At 37.2% G+C, this 18956-nt stretch overlaps 2 protein-coding genes and 1 long non-coding RNA gene across 4 annotated transcripts; 1 reads left to right on the forward strand and 2 right to left on the reverse strand.

Moving 5' to 3' along the window:
• Nucleotides 1-1568: 1568 nt before the first annotated feature.
• Nucleotides 1569-3082, forward strand: LOC121051635. The gene is made up of 3 exons (XR_005806306.1): nt 1569-1735; nt 1828-1971; nt 2641-3082. It is a non-coding gene; the product is annotated as an uncharacterized LOC121051635 (long non-coding RNA).
• A 7337-nt stretch (nt 3083-10419) lies between these two features.
• On the reverse strand, nt 10420-13608 carry LOC112186876 (eukaryotic initiation factor 4A-10). 2 transcript variants are annotated; one of them, XM_024325419.2, is made up of 5 exons: nt 13376-13608; nt 12769-12838; nt 12543-12649; nt 11966-12396; nt 10420-11886 (listed from the first exon to the last, which is right to left on the reverse strand). In XM_024325419.2, exons 2-5 carry the CDS (start codon nt 12834-12836, stop codon nt 11251-11253), a joined length of 1242 nt encoding a protein of 413 aa, XP_024181187.1. In that variant the 5' UTR covers nt 12837-12838; nt 13376-13608; the 3' UTR covers nt 10420-11250. The 2 variants fall into 2 exon arrangements, with proteins under 2 accessions (XP_024181187.1, XP_040370276.1); XM_040514342.1 differs by lacking the exon at nt 12769-12838.
• A 763-nt stretch (nt 13609-14371) lies between these two features.
• On the reverse strand, nt 14372-17273 carry LOC112186875 (eukaryotic initiation factor 4A-8). Its single transcript, XM_024325417.2, has 5 exons — nt 17115-17273; nt 16137-16206; nt 15908-16014; nt 15316-15746; nt 14372-15223 (listed from the first exon to the last, which is right to left on the reverse strand). Exons 2-5 carry the CDS (start codon nt 16202-16204, stop codon nt 14588-14590), a joined length of 1242 nt encoding a protein of 413 aa, XP_024181185.1. The 5' UTR covers nt 16205-16206; nt 17115-17273; the 3' UTR covers nt 14372-14587.
• Nucleotides 17274-18956: the final 1683 nt, after the last annotated feature.

Here is an 18956-nt window from a genome sequence, read left to right on the forward strand (position 1 = left end):
CCAGTCACTATCAAATCATCAACATAGATGAGCACCACAAGCTTACTGATTGAACCTATCCGAACAAACAACGAAGAATCTGCATTGCTTCTGTGAAAACCAACTTCCTCAAGTACTTAACTAAGTTTAGCATACCAAGCACGAGAAGATTGCTTTAAACCATAGATGGACTTATGCAGCTTGCATACTATTTCAGGATCATGAGATTGAGGATGACCAGGAGGTAGCTTCATATAAACCTCCTCTTCAAGATCTCCACGTAAAAAGGCTTTTTTTACATCCATCTGGTACAATGGACAAGAATGGTTAACTGCAACTGATAATAAAACTCTTACTGTACTCATTTTAGCAACAGGAGCAAAAGTCTCCTTGTAGTCTACTCCATATGTTTGAGTAAAACCACAAGCTACTAAACGAGCCTTATATCTTTCCACAGATCCATCAGAATGAAGCTTTGTTTTGTAAACCCAACGACTGCCAACAGCCTTCTTTCCTTTAGGAATTCGAACAACACTCCATGTATTATTGTCATGGAGAGCTTGAAGTTCATCTGCCATAGCTTTCTTCCATACATCAAGGTGATTAGCTTCCTCAAAGCTTTGAGGTTCATGAGTACCATCAAGAACATTTAGAAAAGCAGAATGAGCTGAAGAGAATTTCTTATAGGATATGAAGTTTGTCATTGGATACCTTGCAGTGTAAGTTTTGTAATCACTTAGCTTGGATGGAGGACCTCGATCTCGTGGAGGGTTCCTTCGAAGAACAACTGCAGGAGGTGAAACCAACGGATTTCTACGAAGAACAACTTCAGGTGGAGAAGAAGGTTCAACAACTGGTTGAGTATCAGTTTCTATATCAGTGGTTATGATTACATGCATTTTTATGCATGTAATTATATCTAAAACACTAGAAATTATTTAATTCTCAAGTTGATTATTATGTAATTAATCTAATTTTATTTATATTGTAGTAAATAAGCGGAGTTGTGGATTTCGAAAGAAGTTGTGCGAAATTAGAGTAAAATGGAGTTTCCGTCAAAAAGACGAACTAGTTGGAGAGGTCAAACATGGTCAATATAGGCAAGAAATGGAACATGATCAAGAACGAGAATGTCTACGATATTACTTTGAAGAAAATTGAAGAAAAGAAGAAAACGAAAGAGAAATAACAATAAAAATGATGACTGCACTATCAGTTAATTAACCAAAGGGTTAATTAACATGCTAATTGTTGCCACCTGCACGTCATCCATCATTCCTCTTTCCATTTTATTTTATTTTCTTGACCAATCACTTGCTGCCACCTCACACTCTTTCTTATCCTTTCCTTTCTCTCAGCTGGCCACCGAAACCATCTTTTCCTCTTATATATAAAAGGAAAGAACTTCACTGACCAGCCCTGGTCAGGGTGGGCTGACCACAGCCAATAAAAATTTGACAGCTGTCCATTTATAAAAAAAAAAAATTTGCTAATTGAAACCCCAAACATCTTTTCTCTCTCATTTACCGTCTTGGATAACCCCCCCCCCCCTCCTCTCTCTCTCTCTCTCAATACGGGTTTCCTTTTGCATTCTTTTACTGAATTATAGGGATTGGAAGCGATGGGTATTGGATTCGAAGAGATGGAGTAATGGGTATTGGAATCGAAGCGAGACGATGGGTACTGGATCACTGATTAGGTGGTATAAAATTTTGTTTCAGTGTTCTAATCCAAAGAGTTCGATCATCAATTCTGGGTAATTAGATTTCGATTTGTGTTCTCATTTAGCTTCTTGAAACTCTTTGACAAAAGTTGGTTACTTGATTCTAATTGTATACCCTGCTACAGGTTAATGGATAGTGAAAATTGTACTGGATTGCTCTATTGAAGAACAAATGAGTGTGGATTGCTCTATTGAAGAACAAATGAATGTGATCAGAAACACACCAAAATAGTGAATGTGATGTTCAACTATCTGGTGTTTTGACTCAAGTAAGAACATCTTCATATTATAACGTTATAATTTTCATGTCTTATTGTATGTCATTTGTGAGCATCTGTATAGTATATCATGATAAGTTATGCTGTTATAGTCATATTTAAACACTTGCAGTTACCAATATGAATTGGACCTGAGTTATGCTATTATGCTGATTTGATTCTTTTATGTTCGCTGAGGAGTTTTAGCTCAATTATTTGATTTGCTATAATGATTCTTTTATTCTTTGATTCCTTTGTTTTGTGAAGGTTGTAGAACACAAATATGTTATATTAAAGCCCTCCTTTTCTTTAGCTGAAAGGAGGAAACGAAAAACTTTTCAAGGTAGATCTATTAAGGTCCAGACTTAGAGTCAGAGGGCTTTAATATAACATGCATCTGCTATGTCGCTGATGATGGATGGCTTAGTGCATTAATATATAGTAATATTTCCTTTAGGTTTATTACTGTGCATTACTTTTGGTTGTGTTTTTTCTTGAGCATAACTTTTCTTTTATGAATTGGAAGTTATTCAGTAGCAGCGTCTCTTTAGACCAAAGGAGAAACCAGCAATTACTATCATGCTTTCTTGGAATGCTTAGGCCAATGTCGTTCTCAATGTTGCATTATTTCTCAAGAGAGCATTGTTGTTGACTATTCGTCTCTTTGATAACTGTGTTTAGGAAGGTGAGATTGGAACTTGGGACCTCAGACGTGGGGTGAATGCTGAGTAAAGAGGATGAGATTTTAGATGACGACCCTGCTGAAGCTTATTTGCTTTTGGATACTGCTGAAGCTTATTTGTCTATAGAAGCTTCAGTCAACAGCTGATATTGTATTGAACTAGCAACCGTTAACTTTTCTAAAGGGTCCTTTTTATAGTTCAAGTTATTTTGGAGAAGACCGTGTATGAATGAATGTGCTTCAGTTTTGCTATCTGATTTTGGTGCAAAGGGTGTTCTGTGAAATGGAAAGTCTGTAAATTTAATAGAATTTGATTGGAATTTTACCCTTTTTCAAGATGATCGATTTACTCTTCAACTGGGTCAATTTGTGCCTTCGGATGTACACCCTTTAACTAGCTAGTTTTTGTGCTTGTGATTTACATTGTAACTGGGAGAATTAATGCTTACTCATTTCCTTTGCAACTCGGCTTTTGTTCATTATTGTTCCACATCCTATACCAATATTTGTGTATGTTGATATCTGTTGTTGGTTTTCAAGCTTTACAACACTTGGTTGAACTTCTTGTGATTGTTTTAGAGAATGCGATCTTCTTGGACAAGTTGTTAAGCATGGTACAATGATCCTCGTTCAAGCGATATATTTTTGCATTTCAACCATTGATATACATGTTCCATTGGGTTTTGGTCATTACAGACATTTGGTTCTTCATTTATCATAATCTTTTTTTCAATTTCAATCCTTTGTGAACTTCTACTCTCTGTTTTTGCTGCGGTAGCAAATAATGAATACAATTGGCTATGCAGATTACTGCAACATTCTTACAAGATAACAACCAAAACCGCAAACATTAAACAACCAAAACCGCAAAGATAACAACCAAAATCCCAAAGATGTCAAAAATACATGTAAATCTCTAATAAATCTGAGAGCATTGATACACAAATTGCAAACCAAAATTGAACCATCACAGAACAAACATCGAATTCTACACGCATAGTAGAGACTCATTTGTTCTTCAATAGAGCAATCCAGTACAATTTTCACTATCCATTAACCTGCAACAAGGTATCCAATTAGAATCAAGTAACCAACTTTTGTCAAAGAGTTTCAAGAAGCTAAACGAGAACACAAATCGAAATCTAATTACCCAGAATTGATGATCGAACTCTTTGGATTAGAACACTGAAACAAAATTTTATACCACCTAATCAGTGATCCAGTACCCATCGTCTCGCTTCGATTCCAATACACATCGCTTCATCTCTTCGAATCCAATACCCATCGCTTCCAATCCCTATAATTCAGTAAAAGAATGCAAAAGGAAACCCGTATTGAGAGAGAGAGAGAGAGAGAGAGAGAGAGAGGAGGGGGGGTTATCCAAGACGGTAAATGAGATCTCTTTTCTCTGTTTGGGGTTTCAATTAGCAATTTTTTTTTTTTTTAAATGGACAGCTGTCAAATTTTTATTGGCTGTGGTCAGCGAAGTTCTTTCCTATATAAAACGCAGCCATCCCTTCTTCGACACCAACAACAGTAGCCGCACACCATCAAGACCTCACCCATCACTTTTCTCTCTCCTATCGGCAAGCACCCACCCTCCTTCACTATTTCCATTTTTCTTTCCTCACTTCCACCCTCAAATCTTCATCAATCCTTCAAGGGATTTCAAAGAGCATCAAGGGGCTTCAAGTCTTGAGATTGGGTATAGTGGGAAGTCATAAATCAAGGCTTGTCATAATTGCTCCACAGTAATTTGTGACTTGTTCTTGTCACTTCTCACTCCTCTTCACCTTTACCTCTTTAATTGATGTATTTTGTTGTTGATTTGTGGATGGGTTGTGAGTAGTCTATTTAGGAAGCCAGGGTTTGAGCCCTAGCATGGATTTAATGTAATAAATATGTTTTGATTTAATGGTTTTTAATTTCGTGTTTGGCATATGTTCTATTCTATATTATTTGGCTTAGATGCATGCTTAGGAGCTTAATTAACTCTTGAATGTGTAGATGAGCATGTCTAGAAAAAATTAGGGGACCTAATCACTTCTCTAATTTATGGCTAGGACACTTGTTTAGAACATGGTTAGTTACAATACCAATTTCGATTTCCGTATTGGCTAGCTTGGGAACCTTGATTCTAGAACTCTTTGCCTTTTGGTGCAACTAGCGGCCCTAACAAGGCTCTAGATTGTCCCAATTGAGTTTCTACGACCCTTGATCCGGAGTAGGAATACCCTTTAAGGAATCTAATGACCCATGAGCCTTGTAAAGCCTTGGGTATGGTTCTTGATGCCATTATGAATTGAATGACCATTGTCGGAGCATATTTATGCATTAGATTTGGCTAGGATGATACCCTAGTGACCTAATTTCCATTCTTGATTAGTTTATATTATCTTTATCTTTAGTTGCAATTTTAATTTTCAATTGTCAATTTTATTTTCTTCGCAATTAAAAAAAAAATCAAATTTCACAAACCACTTTCATTGTCCATACCATTTGATTGTGAGATTCCGCATTTATTTGTGGTTCTCTTGACCCATTTTAGGCTTGGTTGTTCCGAGCTGGACATGTAAATAGCTTGGTGCTATTTTTCTAGGTTTTGTTTGTTAAATTGTTGGTGATTTAGTAATCTGCATAACCAAGGATTGAAGTTAGCTTTTCAATCCCCGTGGTACGATAATTTCGGGTTCAAATATTTCCCACTTCTTTGATGACCGTGCCCTTATTGCGCGTAAGTTGCATTCAAGCACACCAAGTCAGGTTACATATGGAACTTCCTGATCTTCTTACATACTAGTTTCTGCATCAATGACTACTGCTGGAGTTTCTTGCACTGAGATGTCAGGTTTAAGAAACAAACTACAATCCTCATCAACAGGAAGGTTAGGGCTTGGAAACAAATCAGAGAGAAACTCCCCTTGACCAAAATCACATGATTTTCTAGTGAAATAAGGAGTATCTTCGTCAAATCTCACATCCCTGGAAACAATTAGTTTCCTGGTAGCATAATTATAACATTTATAACCCTTTTGAGTAGATGAATATCCTAGAAAAACACACTTATCATCTCTAGGATTAAGTTTATCACGTTGATGAGCTTGAATATGAACGAAGCATGTGCAGCCAAAAACCTTCAAGTGAGACAGATCCATTTTTCTCCCTTTCAACACTTCAAGAGGTGATTTGAAACCAAGCACTCTACTACAGGGAGTCTGTTGATGAGATATGTGGCAGTGAGAACACCTTGAGACTAAAATTTTTTTGGAACATTCATTTGAAACATAAGTACTCTTGTTTTTTCAAGGTCTCGATTCTTTCTCTCAGCAACCCCATTCTGTTGAGGAGTACCAACTGACGTGCCTGAAAGCAAGCGCGCAATTTAACCCTGAAAATGTCGTTAGTAGTATAAGTAAATAGGGATCGTTCTATTCCGGGGATTGAGGGTACACTTGTAATTGTGAAACAAATAAAGAAAAGTATTATTTTCAAAAATAAAATAAAGAATATAAATATATACAATTGTATAAACAAATAAAGAATTAAAATAAAAAAGTATTATTTACAAAAATAAAATAAAGAATAAATATATACAAGAAAACACAAATAAGGGGGGATTAGGATTCTTAAAATTAAAATTAAAATAAATAAAATAAAGAAAACGTAAAAACATATATACAAGGGTGGAACGCAAGGAATAAAGATCAAAACCACATCCATATGCAAGAAATCCAATTACAATTCCTATAGTTGATTTTAAATGTCATGAGAGAGGAGTTGATCATGTGAAACATTCGAAAGCAAATGATTTCCCATATTTTACTTTTCAATGCTAATTAACCTAAGCGAAAGCACCTAGATTAATCCTATCAAACATGCAATCAAGCCCTAGAAAGCTAGTCAATCATGTCATGTTCAACGCATTAGACATAGAGAAAGGCTATCAACTCAAGTGTACAACTTAGTATGGAAAAGTCCACCTAATTGCAATCCTCGTTAATTAAATTCGGTCTTTGCACAAAACCTTTACTACTTTGATTCAAGTTTACACAAAACGAAAAGTCGATTTCATGTTCTTAAACCTAGCACCAATTATATCAAAACCCTAAGTGTTTGCAACCACATAAGATTAAAATACAAAAGTTTTCTATCATGCAAATTTAATTAAACAAACCCACATAAGCAACATAAAAATCAACATATAGAAATCACAACTTTATCTCAAAACATATAAACGGGCTTTAAACTTTGCCCTTAACATTATTTGTTAACTAGAATTCATAGTTTTACAAAATCAAACAAAGAAAACAAGAGAAAGGATATAATACACCTTGAAAGATGAATGATAAAGCCTTGAGACGAAGAACTTGAAGATCCTTGAAAGCAAGCAATCTTCTAGGGACGACACAAGGGTGGATGGTGGTTGGGAAATTGATGTATTGCATGGCTTCTCTTTCTCTTGGCTTGAAAATGAAGAACAAGAAAACTAGAGAATGGAAAAGAGATATGGAGAGGAAATGGAGAGACAAGGAGATGGAATGGATGAAGGAATGTGTTTTAGAATGAGAGGAGAAGGTGTTTATATAGGGAAGAAAAAGAAGAGTGAAATGATGAGTGGAAGAAAAATAATGAAAGTGGAGTATGAAAGTGATTTGTAAAATATGGAAAAGAAAGAGAAATGATGAAATGAAAGCAAAGCATGAAGGTGCAGCAACATGGAAGTGATGATGATCTATTAAAGAGATTGTAGAAAAAATATATCCAAGGAAAAAGAGAAAAGCATCTAGCTTTCTTCATGTGGGTGGGAAACATGAATATGTGGTGTTGAGCTGTTTTCAGGTCAGTTTCTTCCCCTTTATTCCTTCAATTATTTCTCCAACAAGACTTCATTATATGCCTTCGACTTCTTCATATGAAATGTTCCACTATGAGTGTAGATCATCCTGACAAATTTTCAGAGCTTCAATCCATGTGGTTGGGCTGCAAATGCTGCTGGACCTCTTACAGGTCCAGTTTTCCGGTTTTGCTTCTGTAGAAAATTGGGCTGATTGTTTGAAGGCCTTCCACTCATATTTTTCTCTGGCACTCTTCATAAGAAATGATCCTTTGGGTGTCTAGAATGGATCTGGAAGGTTTCAGCTCATTTGAAGTTCATTTGGTCAGGCGGCCGCTCCTTCTTCTTTGCTTGGCTCTGATTCTCCTAGCCGGAGTAAGAAAATATTCAAGGTTGACTTTTTAGTGCATTTTCATTCTTCTCCATCATTTCTAGGTAATTATGGACGTAACACTCATTTCTTCTTCATCTACTCCAATGTACCTAAAATTAGAAATTAAGTTAAAAATCGATTCGTTAAGGAATAACTAAGCAAAATGTGAGGAATTAACATTTAAAATATCACATTAAAATGCGCCTATCACCAACACAGCTAGTTTGATGCACAATGCCTTGTGTGCTCAAGTAGTGTGACATATTATTGGACATATACTCAGAGCCAATATAGGATCTTAACACATGAATGGATGAAAAAAATTGAGTGTTGACAAGTTAATAAAAATCCTTAAAAACATTCACAACTTCACTTTTGAATTTCAATAGATACAACCAAGTAATCCTCGTAAAATCATCTACAAATGTTACAAAATACTTAAATCCATCATAGGATTCAAGAACTGGACCCCAAATGTCTGAATGGACTATTTCAAAATGATTACTAGCTCTAGAAAAAGAGGAAGTAAAAGGCAACCTAGAGGATTTTGACAGATGACAGACATCACATTGATTGTCTGCTTTGCACAAATTTGGAAACAAAAAAGGACAACACTTTCTCTGAAGGATGAGCCAAGCATTGATGCCACAAAAGATGCTCTTGTGCTGATCTTGAACTGACTTGGAATGCTTTGGAAACAAAAGAATTCTTGGGCAGATAATAGAGACCATTCAAAAAGAAATCCTCACCAATCGTCTTCTTGGTGATATGATCCTGAAAGATGACATTATAGGAAGAGAAGATGACAAGACATTTTAATGTGTTTATAATTCTTCCAACAAATAGGAGCTGAAAGGGAAAAGAAGGAACATAGAGAGCAACTGACTCAACAAGATTGGAGAGTAATTTGATTTTTTCCTTTCCCAAAACAGAGACACCTTTGCCATTTGCTACAGATACTTTAGAAGGAATATACATTTTTTCAAACTCATGCAGATTTGTAATTTTATTTGTCATGTGGTCCGTAGCTCCTGAGTCTATAATCCAATAATCATCCATAGCACAAACACTTAGAGCAGTAGAGAAGGACTTTAGAGTACCTGAAGCTTCTTCATTTGGAACACAATCAGTTTCTGCAAGAAATCCAGCAAATTTTCCAAGGAGTGTAGTATGGCCTTCAATTCTAGGAATGTCTGGTTCTTCACTTCCACCATGCATATGCTTCTTGCTGAGACAAGCAGCAAATTCATTGATTAAAGTAGTGGGATTGGTGGTGAAGTTTAGCCTACCCTCAGTAGGAGTTGCTGTCAGGTTTGCCTTTGGTGGATTCCAACTCTTTTGAGCACCTTTGCCTTCCTTCAAAAACTTTGGCTTCTATTCAGGATGAAGAACCCAACATCTATCCCTGACATGTCCAACTCCTTCACAGTAGCTGCATTTCAAGTCAGGTCTCTTGCCTTTGTACACTTTCGCTTTAGCTTGCCTGTGATTAGAAGCATATGCTCTAGTTTCAGATGCACTAGTCTTGGACTCCATATTCATCACCTTTTTTTCAAACTTCTTCTCTTTGAATGGTAGCACACACATTGTTGAAAGATGGTATCTCAATATTCATAAGAATATGGCTTCTCAAATCTTCATATTCTGAACTTAAGCTTGCAAGAAGCTGAAAAATCTTGTCCTCCTCAGCTCTTTTTAACAAAACACTAGCCTCAGTAGTATGAGGTCTATAAACATCTAGCTCATTCCACATACTAGTAAGACTACCAAGATGCTGAACAAAGGGCTTACCTTCCTGTTGAAGATCAGCAATATCTCTTTTGAGTTGAAAAACTCGAGCAGCATTATTCTGATTTCCATACATCTCTTTGACTTTATTCCAGAGATGCATAGATGACTCAGAAAAACTAAAAATTTCTGCTATTCTGCTCTCCATGGAGTTAATTAGCCAAGACATGACGAGTTGATCCTTGCACAGCCAAGAATCAAGATTAGGAGAGTCATCTTTAGGCTTCTGTATAACTCCATTGACATAACCAAGTTTGGACCTTCCTCCAAGAGCAAGTGTAACAGCTCTCGCCCAAGACAGATAGTTGAACTCATTCAACAAAACTGAACTAAGACGTTGATTTGGATTAGACTCCATATCAAAAAAATTGGCAAGAGGTTCATCCTCTTTAGAACCTGATTTACCAGCCATCTTAAACTGGTGAACTCAGGAACTTCCCAAGAAGAAGAAGAAACCAGACTCAGGCCTTGAATGCCTGCTCTGATACCATAAAGAAAACAAGCAAGAGACAAGTGAAGTTTTCTTGTATTACTTGATAAAAGAGTACACGGATACAACATATATATAAAGTCTATCACCTAATCCCTCAACTAATTAAGATTAACAACTAAGGTAAGATATGAACAGTGGAAGGTAATGTACAAAATCAGTGAACCATGCTAGATAAGGACAATCAGTAAACAAGTTGAGTAATCAAGTTGTGCTAGTCCTACTGCAGCCATGCTGCTTCCATACTGCCATGCAACCATACTCAACCCCATACTCAACCATACTGTCACTATTTCCAATAGCTCAAAGCGGAATGGCTTACTCAAAAGATGCGAAGCAAGGCACACATCGTCTCTGCTATCCATGGCGACATGGACCAGTTCAATCGTGACAGGATTATGCGTGAGTTCCATTCTGGCACTTGCCCGGTTCTGATCACCAGTACTGATATGATGGCTTCTAATATCAATGCGGAGCAAGTATCTCTAGCCATAAATTATGATTTGCCTACTCAACCAGAACAATACCGACGGATTGAAACCTTCGGAAGAACAGGTGTTGCCATTAACTTTGTGACCAGGGATGAGAAGAGAGTGCTGCACGATATCGAGAGGGTTTGTAATATGGACATCAGGGAGCTTCCATTTTCCACCAGCTAAATTCTGATGAGATCATTTTAACTCTCAATATGTTACCTCTCCTGTTCTTTCCGTTTGAATTGTTTTCTGACTTTGTATGTTAAAAGTTGGTTCTCATATTTTTGCTCTGTGTTTTTAAATCCTCCAATCCATTTTTCAGAAAAAAGAATAGTTCCCACTGTATTATCCGGTAACGCGTTGGCGAACCAGTGAGTCCAAACAAAGTTTAGAGTTTACAACAGAAAATTATAACTGAAACAATCTGTAGCCTACAGCAGGTCCCAAAAAAAGGCACTACATATGTAATACAAAATTGGGCATGAGCTACCCCAATAGATTGGCCCCTTTGATCAAAATATCATTGGGACTATATAGTCTATCCAAAAACATAAAATAAAAGGTACAACAAAAAACCTATAGCATGCCACCAGGAAACGCTACATATTACTCCTATAAGAAAATATTCCTCCAAACAATATCAGCTCCTCAGAGGAGATCACCAAATCTGTCCGGCAGCTCCTCAATGACAACTTGGTAAAAGTTCTTAATATCATGCAGCATTCTCTCGCTGTCTGATGTCACAAAGTTGATCGCCACACCTTTTCTTCCAAATCTTCCACTTCGTCCTATACGATGAAGGTAATTTTCTGGTTGAGTTGGCAAATCATAATTTATCACAAGAGATACTTGCTGCACATCAATACCGCGAGCCATGAGATCAGTGGTTATTAGAACACGAGAAGAGCCGGATCTGAATTCACGCATAATGATATCACGAGTGTTCTGTTCCATTTCACCATGGATAGCAGAGACGGTGTGATCACGGCTGCGCATCTTGTCAGTAAGCCAGTCAACATTGCGCCTTGTGTTGACAAAGATGACACATTGGGTGATGGTTAAGGTCTCGTAGAGATCACACAGTGTGTCGAACTTCCATTGTTCCTTATCAACATTGACATAAAATTGTTTGATACCCTCAAGAGTGAGCTCATCCCGCTTTACTAAGATCCTCACAGGTTTGTTCATAAACTTCTTTGTGAGTTCAAGGGCTTCAGATGGCATAGTAGCAGAAAACACCCCCACCTGAATATTCGATGGCAGCTGCTGGAAAATATCATAGATCTGATAACCAAAACAAAAATGTTAGGACTTGGAATCAAAGCCTCAACTCCAAATGTTCTAAGCAAAATAAAAAACGAACCTGATCCTTGAAACCAAGAGAAAGCATTTCATCAGCTTCATCCAATACAAACATCTTAATGCAATCTGACCTAAGATATTGCCTCTTCAACATGTCAAGAACACGCCCTGGAGTTCCAATAACAACGTGGACACCAGCTTGAAGAATTCGTTGATCCTCACGAACACTTGTCCCACCAACGCAAGCATGAACCTTCACGCCAAGATAGTCACCAAGTGCTCGCATAACCTTCTCGATCTGTCGTGCCAACTCCCTGGTTGGTACCAAAGCCAAAGCCTGGCATTGGACAAGATCATAATCAATGTTTTGCAAAATTCCAGAGCAGAAAGTTGCTGTTTTCCCGGTTCCGGATTGAGCCTGTTGAATCACATCAAGACCTCTGCAGAAAGGAACAATGCCCCTCTGCTGAATCGCAGAAGGCTTCTCAAAACCTTCCCAAAAAAAAAAAAACCATAAAAAAAAAACAATATTATACACAAGATACAAGAATTAACTAAAAAGAAAAACCTTTGATAAAACTGTACGTATTCTACTGGGATACATTAAACTTCATTATGAACCAGCTTGCTATACATACCATATGCATAAAGGCCTCTAAGGAGATTTTCTTGCAATCCCATAGAGTCGAAACTCTCATAAACCTCATCGAATGAGGTGAAGAATTCTTGTCCATCAGTTGAGAGTCTGCAACACATCGACATCAAAGGTGAGACCAAATCATAAAAATCTGTAATTACTAATTATCTTCGCACAACAGCAGCACACAATTGATGATAAAACATATAGTATCATTAGAAACTTACAACTGATTCATTTTAGCATCATATTGATGAGCATCAAATTGTGAACTTCCACTAGCAACACCTGTCATATCTGCAAGTAACAGACAACGAGTAATTGACTCAAATCAACCCGAAAACAAATTACCATCTTTAAGACACTACATAATGTTTGGGGTACTATACATTCAGCCTTCCTTCAGCAGATAAAATTGTCACAGAAGAGCCAAACTTGTTAACCAAACGGAAAAGGAGTACAAGCATTAACTTCTGTTTTTCTTTCAGGGGAAGAAATTTATAAAGGACAGATTTCCATCTGCTATGAAGCCATAAAGGGATTGAACCCAAAAGCTCTAACAATGAGCAGCCCTAGAATTTGGAATTACATAGCAGTCAAAAAATCAACTAATTACGACCCTCAAGTTCAGAAAATCGAGTACAGTGATTAAGTAAAACCCTAAATAAACGTGACTTGTGTTGCAAGTGATTGAAATAAACCCCAAACAAACAAGATTTTGTGCCGAGAAAAAGGAAGAAAGAGAAAGGTTGCATAGATCATGAGTACTCAAAAACAGTTTGTGAAAAAGTGCAGCTAGAGATTCTGAAATAGAATAAAAGATGAACTATTTACCTTAAATTCTCTAAAACCTTGCTTTTGAACGAACGCGGTACTTTTTTTCTCGAATTCTATTGCGTATTAGGGTTGCATGTCGTTTTTATAGGAGAGCCAACGAATCCTAAAAGGAGTTGTGAACCGCCCAAATTTTTAGTGATCTTTCTCGAGTCGGTTTGAAACCCCCACCGTTAAAATATATATATATATATATATACAGATCCTATTCAGAGCGAGGCTTCGCTCTGAAATTAAAGTGCAAGGTTGGAGTTTAGGGTCACATTTCGGTCTCATATCCACATCTCGACCGTTCAGTTTTTAGGTACTAATGTATAGATCATCTCTGCAAAATTTCAGCCAAATTAATGATCTTTAAGGTATCTAACTCGCTTAAATTAATGGACGAACTGAATCTGCCCAACCTGAACCGTACTAGCTTTAAGACAGTTATCAATGCCTTAACGACTATCAATTTGGCTGAAATTTTGCATAGATGATCTATACATTAGTACCTAAAAGCTAAACGGCCGAGATGTGGATATAAGATCGAAAAGTGACCCTAAACTCCAATCTCGCACTTTAATTTCAGAGCGATGTCTCACTCTGGATAGAATCTGTATATATATATATATATCCCTCTCGCTCGAACAGGGTCAGTTACCATTTGCATATTCAATTTCGACAGATGCATATGGCATACTCAAGTGAAGTGGATGTCTTGGAGAGTTGGAGGTAAGATGTGTACGGATTTTTAACCAAGCAAAAAAGACTACCCGGTACAAGCCCAAAAAGACTACTCGGTACAAGCTTTCATTGACGCATGGCACAACCTCTGGAAGCGAATGTCAAAAGCCCAGAAAGGGCATGGTGTTATAATCAGAAAAGAAAGACTTGTTGAGCTAGTTTTTAAAGCCCCGAGAGGGAATAGTGTGAGACCATTTGCCTGATGTTTACACTTCCAAACTTATATAACCTCATTCAACCAAAGGCAACAAAATGAAACCTTTCACAACATGAAAAACCAATTGGATATCGCATGGCAAGCATGCAACAGACATCCTGAAGAGGTTTTATAAGCCAAAATATAGCTGAGGCACATACAATTAAACAGTTAGATGTGTTTGACAGCATAAATTAAAACCAAAATGGCGAAAAAGAAACATTTAAATAGTACTTTAAAAACAGGAATAAGAAATCTGCCTCAAAAACAAAAAGAACAAAATCAGCTCCTCACAGAAGATCAGCCACGTTGGAAGGCAGCTCCTCAATCACCACATTATAAAACCTCTGAATGTCATATAGCATTCTATCGTCATCCCTAGTCACGAAATTGATGGCAACACCTTTTCTTCCAAATCGCCCACTTCGTCCGATACGATGAAGGTAGTTTTCTGGTTGAGTCGGCAAATCATAATTAATTACAAGCGACACTTGCTGCACATCAATACCACGTGCCAACAGATCAGTAGTGATGAGAACACGGGAGGAACCAGATCGGAATTCACGCATGATAATGTCACGCTGGTTCTGGTCCATATCACCATGGGTAGCAGACACAGTGTGGTCACGGCTTCGCATCTTATCTGTAAGCCAATCCACTTTGCGCCTTGTATTAACAAAAATGACACTCTGAGTGATTGCAAGGGTCTCATAGAGATCGCAGAGTGTCTCCAGCTTCCATTCTTCCTTATCGACATTAACATAAAATTGCTTGATTCCCTCCAGGGTGAGCTCATCACGCTTAACCAAAATCCTAACAGGTTTGTTCATAAACTTTCTGGTGATCTCAAGGGCTTCAGGAGGCATTGTAGCAGAGAACACACCAACTTGAACTTTTGAAGGCAGAAGCTGAAAAATGTCATAGATCTGACAACAAAAACATTATGTCAGATATCTAAAAATCCACACACCAAATGCAAGTCACGTAAAAATAGATAGGCAGAAGAGAAATAACTAACCTGATCTTTGAAACCCCTAGATAGCATTTCATCGGCTTCATCCAATACAAACATCTTAATGTAATCTGCACGAAGAGATTGCCTCCGCAACATGTCAAACACACGTCCAGGAGTGCCAACCACCACATGCACTCCAGTCTGAAGAATTCGCTGATCCTCACGAACACTAGTCCCACCTACACAAGCATGAACCTTCACGCCGAGATAGTCTCCAAGTGCCCGCATAACCTTCTCAATCTGCTGAGCTAACTCCCTGGTAGGTGCCAACACCAAAGCCTGGCACTGGACCAAACCATAGTCAAGTTGCTGCAAAATTCCAGAGCAAAAGGTTGCTGTTTTGCCTGTTCCTGACTGAGCTTGTTGAATCACATCCAAACCTTTACAGAAAGGAACAATTCCTCTTTGCTGAATCGCAGAAGGCTTCTCAAATCCTACAAAATAACAGTAAAATTATACACCTACAAGCATAAGAAAAAGAACACTCTGAATAAATATCCCAATTGCAAAACCAATAATTCAATATCTCAAAAGGACAAGAGTAAAAAAAGTTAGAAACAACAATAAGCAGACAGCATATATACTCTGTACCTACCATAAGCATATATTCCCCTTAAAAGATTTTCTTGTAAACCCATGGCATCAAAACTGTCATGAACCTCATCATACGATGTGAAGAACTCTTGACCTTCAGATGAGAGGCTGCAACAAATTAGGCAAAATATCAATAGTGACATCAAACCATAAGCTGTATCAAGCTATCTTGAAAGAAGAAGTGTAAAAAAAAATACTTTAAAAGGGTACTAATTGATCATAAAACTCACATCTCATTCATCTTAGAATCATACTGTTTAGCATCAAACTGTGCACCTTCGGGAGCAAGACCTGCCATATCTGTGAACAGGAAAACATTTGCTACTTTAAGATTCAGTAGATACCTCATAGAAAGAAATACTTGCTGAGGTTCTGGGCATGTGCAAAACAAACACAAGGAAAATCATGATCTTGCACTTCTTACTTTCTCAAATATAAAGACGGAATCCAACACTTACGACGGAGAAGGTCTCAAGCAATTTGTTATCAGCAAAAATGTCACAGAAGCGCCAAACTTGTTAACCAAACAAAAAGGACGACAAGCATCAACTCCTGTTATACTTTCTGTAGAAGTTTTTTTTTGTTTTTTTTTTTTTTTTTTGAAAAAGGGCAGATGTCCATCTGCATATACAGGGAACAAACCCAAAAGCAGACGAACATCGCTCGCCCACTCCCCCAAAGCTCAACAAGGTTCAACCACTTCCACATCCAAAACAAGAAAGAAAGATAACAAAAATGCAAAGAGATAGAATTTACAACTCTACAGTTGAAAATCCGCCTCATAATTCATTTGCAAAATAGAAGAAACAGACGCGAGGTTACAAAATCAAAACAGAGTAGACAAGGCTTCACTAATACTTAACATTTCCAACGAAACAGAGTAACCAATCATTTCCCTGTCGGATATTATGCGAAAGCTCGACAAAGACCAAGACCATATCAATGGAATAAAGAACAGAACAGAACAGAACAAAACAAAACACCTTGATTAGCAATCAGAACAAAACACCAATCGGACTCATCTAACACATCAATTCAATCCACAGAACCATACCACACAAATCAAATCAAGATCCCCCAAAACACAACGAGATAGAATCGAAAACAATAAAATATATGAGCAGAATTCAGTAAATACAACAGAATCAAAGAAATCCAACATTTTCAATGCGTGGAATATAAAAACAGAGAGAGAGAGAGAGAGGGACCTGATTGAGTTGCTGAAAAGCTTGACGGAGAAAAGCAAAGAGAGATAGAGAGCTGAAGAATAGGTAGAGAGCTAAGAGAGAGCTAGGGTTTGCCAAACTCCTCGGATCTGCGCCGTGGAGTTTGAAAAAGGAGACAAGTGAGAAATTGGAGGCTGCGTTTTATACTCTCACTCTCTCTTAGGTTTTTTATGTGTTGCACCGTTCGTGTGTACCCACTTGAGATTACGGATACGCCCTTGCCCTTATCACTCACTGTCAGGGAAAACATTTTGTCCTACTCGTAATTTTCCACTTACCAAATTACCAAGCTTTTTTTTTTCTCTTTTTCTAAATTTAATAATTTTCAGAGGTCTTACCAAATTTCAATATTTCATTATTTGTTAAACTTACGATTATAATTAGATACAAAACAACTTAATCTTGAGATGCTTTTTTAGATCAACAAAAGATGAAATCATTTTAAGACTGTATCCTTATTGTAATTAAGGGTTTAGGCTATATGTCTCCCACCCCTGTATTCAACAGTTTCATTAATCAAGACTTGAGGGCAGCCGAACCAATTTTTTATTTAAAAAGAAAAAAGAAAAAAGATGAAATCAATTAAATTCACGACATGTTAAAAAGTGAAGAAAAATGAACAAACTAACATTTATGAGACATAAAGGGACAAAAAAGGAGAAAATGATCCACATGACCTCCAAACTAGTTCTTAACAATAATTTCATCAACAATTTATCACCCATTCACCCCATTATAAATAGTAGTTGTTTAAAGATTATCATTTGATTAAATAAATAGTAAATTCTATTTGTAAAATACGTTTAAAGATTTATGTAGTAGTTGTTTTAGTATCATCAAGAATTCAAGATCACTCTCAAAAACATCATATAAAATTATAAGCACTTATTATATATATACTTACGTGGAAGAGATATCGAAACAACAAAAATATTCTCTAACATAAGACTTCCCTACTTTAATTAGAGAATCAAAATGCATATGGACTCCGCATCATAAAGTAAGTAAATTCTTTCATTCATTCAACCATTCGATTAAACTATAAGAGATGGATAATGCAATCCGCATACATTTACTAATTTGTTCACGCTCATCGCTTCTCTATTCAAATATGGTATTTGGCACAAAAGACTATTGAGGTGCACTAAGCTAGCTTCCATAAGGAACATGCGCAGAGTGTTATTAATTTGAATCTTTATGAGGAACTTTCCTCCTCCAATAAAACTAAAGTGCTTTTTATCTACGTTGGGGTTTAGTCATTTAGATCTACATCAAGACACATTGATGAAATAATTGAAGCATGAAAATAGATCAGCGCGCCGACGTGGAATGGAGCCTTTTTCTCTCAGAGTTGAAGAGAAAAGAGGGAAAAGTTGGCGCCTTTTTTTGTGTCATATACGGCTGGCCGTGTCATAGGAGGAATCAAGGCACCCCTGTATATGCATCTACTTTCACCATGATTTGATGGCTACCCAAATTTGCTCGTGTGCGGCCAAAATTGGATATCATTGCCAAAATCAAACCACCTCACATCCAAAGCGATTTCCACTCTGATTTTGTAAAGCTCATTGCTTTCTGTCATCATCATGTTATCTAAAAGATTCTAAGTAATTGTTCTGTCGTTGTTGGTAGCTGTCGATGTCCACGGTTGAGATTGAGGGAATACTAGCCGCCTGAATCCCAAGTCGCCGCCCGGGAATCCAAGTTTTGCCATAAGTAATCTCATTGAATTTGTAGTCTTTGGTTAAGGTCACAAGGGCTTGTACTTGGTAATCAAATGATCAATGTACTATTAACTATTAATTCAGGGAGGCCCTATCAATG

The sequence above is a fragment of the Rosa chinensis genome, chromosome 2 (genome assembly GCF_002994745.2).
Source record: "Rosa chinensis cultivar Old Blush chromosome 2, RchiOBHm-V2, whole genome shotgun sequence".
Lineage (NCBI taxonomy): Eukaryota > Viridiplantae > Streptophyta > Magnoliopsida > Rosales > Rosaceae > Rosa > Rosa chinensis.

What these genes read in the sequence shown, in the direction of transcription:
- LOC112186876 (XM_024325419.2), bottom strand. Translation starts at nt 12,836, where the DNA reads ATGACAGGTGTTGCTAGTGGAAGTTCACAATTTGATGCTCATCAATAT. An exon ending in GATGCTAAAATGAATCAGTT is followed by an intron (nt 12,650 to 12,768) that starts GTAAGTTTCTAA and finishes GATGTGTTGCAG; the next exon opens with ACTCTCAACTGATGGACAAG. An exon ending in TAGAGGCCTTTATGCATATG is followed by an intron (nt 12,397 to 12,542) that starts GTATGTATAGCA and finishes TTTTTTGGGAAG; the next exon opens with GTTTTGAGAAGCCTTCTGCG.
- LOC112186875 (XM_024325417.2), bottom strand. Translation starts at nt 16,204, where the DNA reads ATGGCAGGTCTTGCTCCCGAAGGTGCACAGTTTGATGCTAAACAGTAT. An exon ending in GATTCTAAGATGAATGAGAT is followed by an intron (nt 16,015 to 16,136) that starts GTGAGTTTTATG and finishes AATTTGTTGCAG; the next exon opens with CCTCTCATCTGAAGGTCAAG. An exon ending in AAGGGGAATATATGCTTATG is followed by an intron (nt 15,747 to 15,907) that starts GTAGGTACAGAG and finishes GTTATTTTGTAG; the next exon opens with GATTTGAGAAGCCTTCTGCG.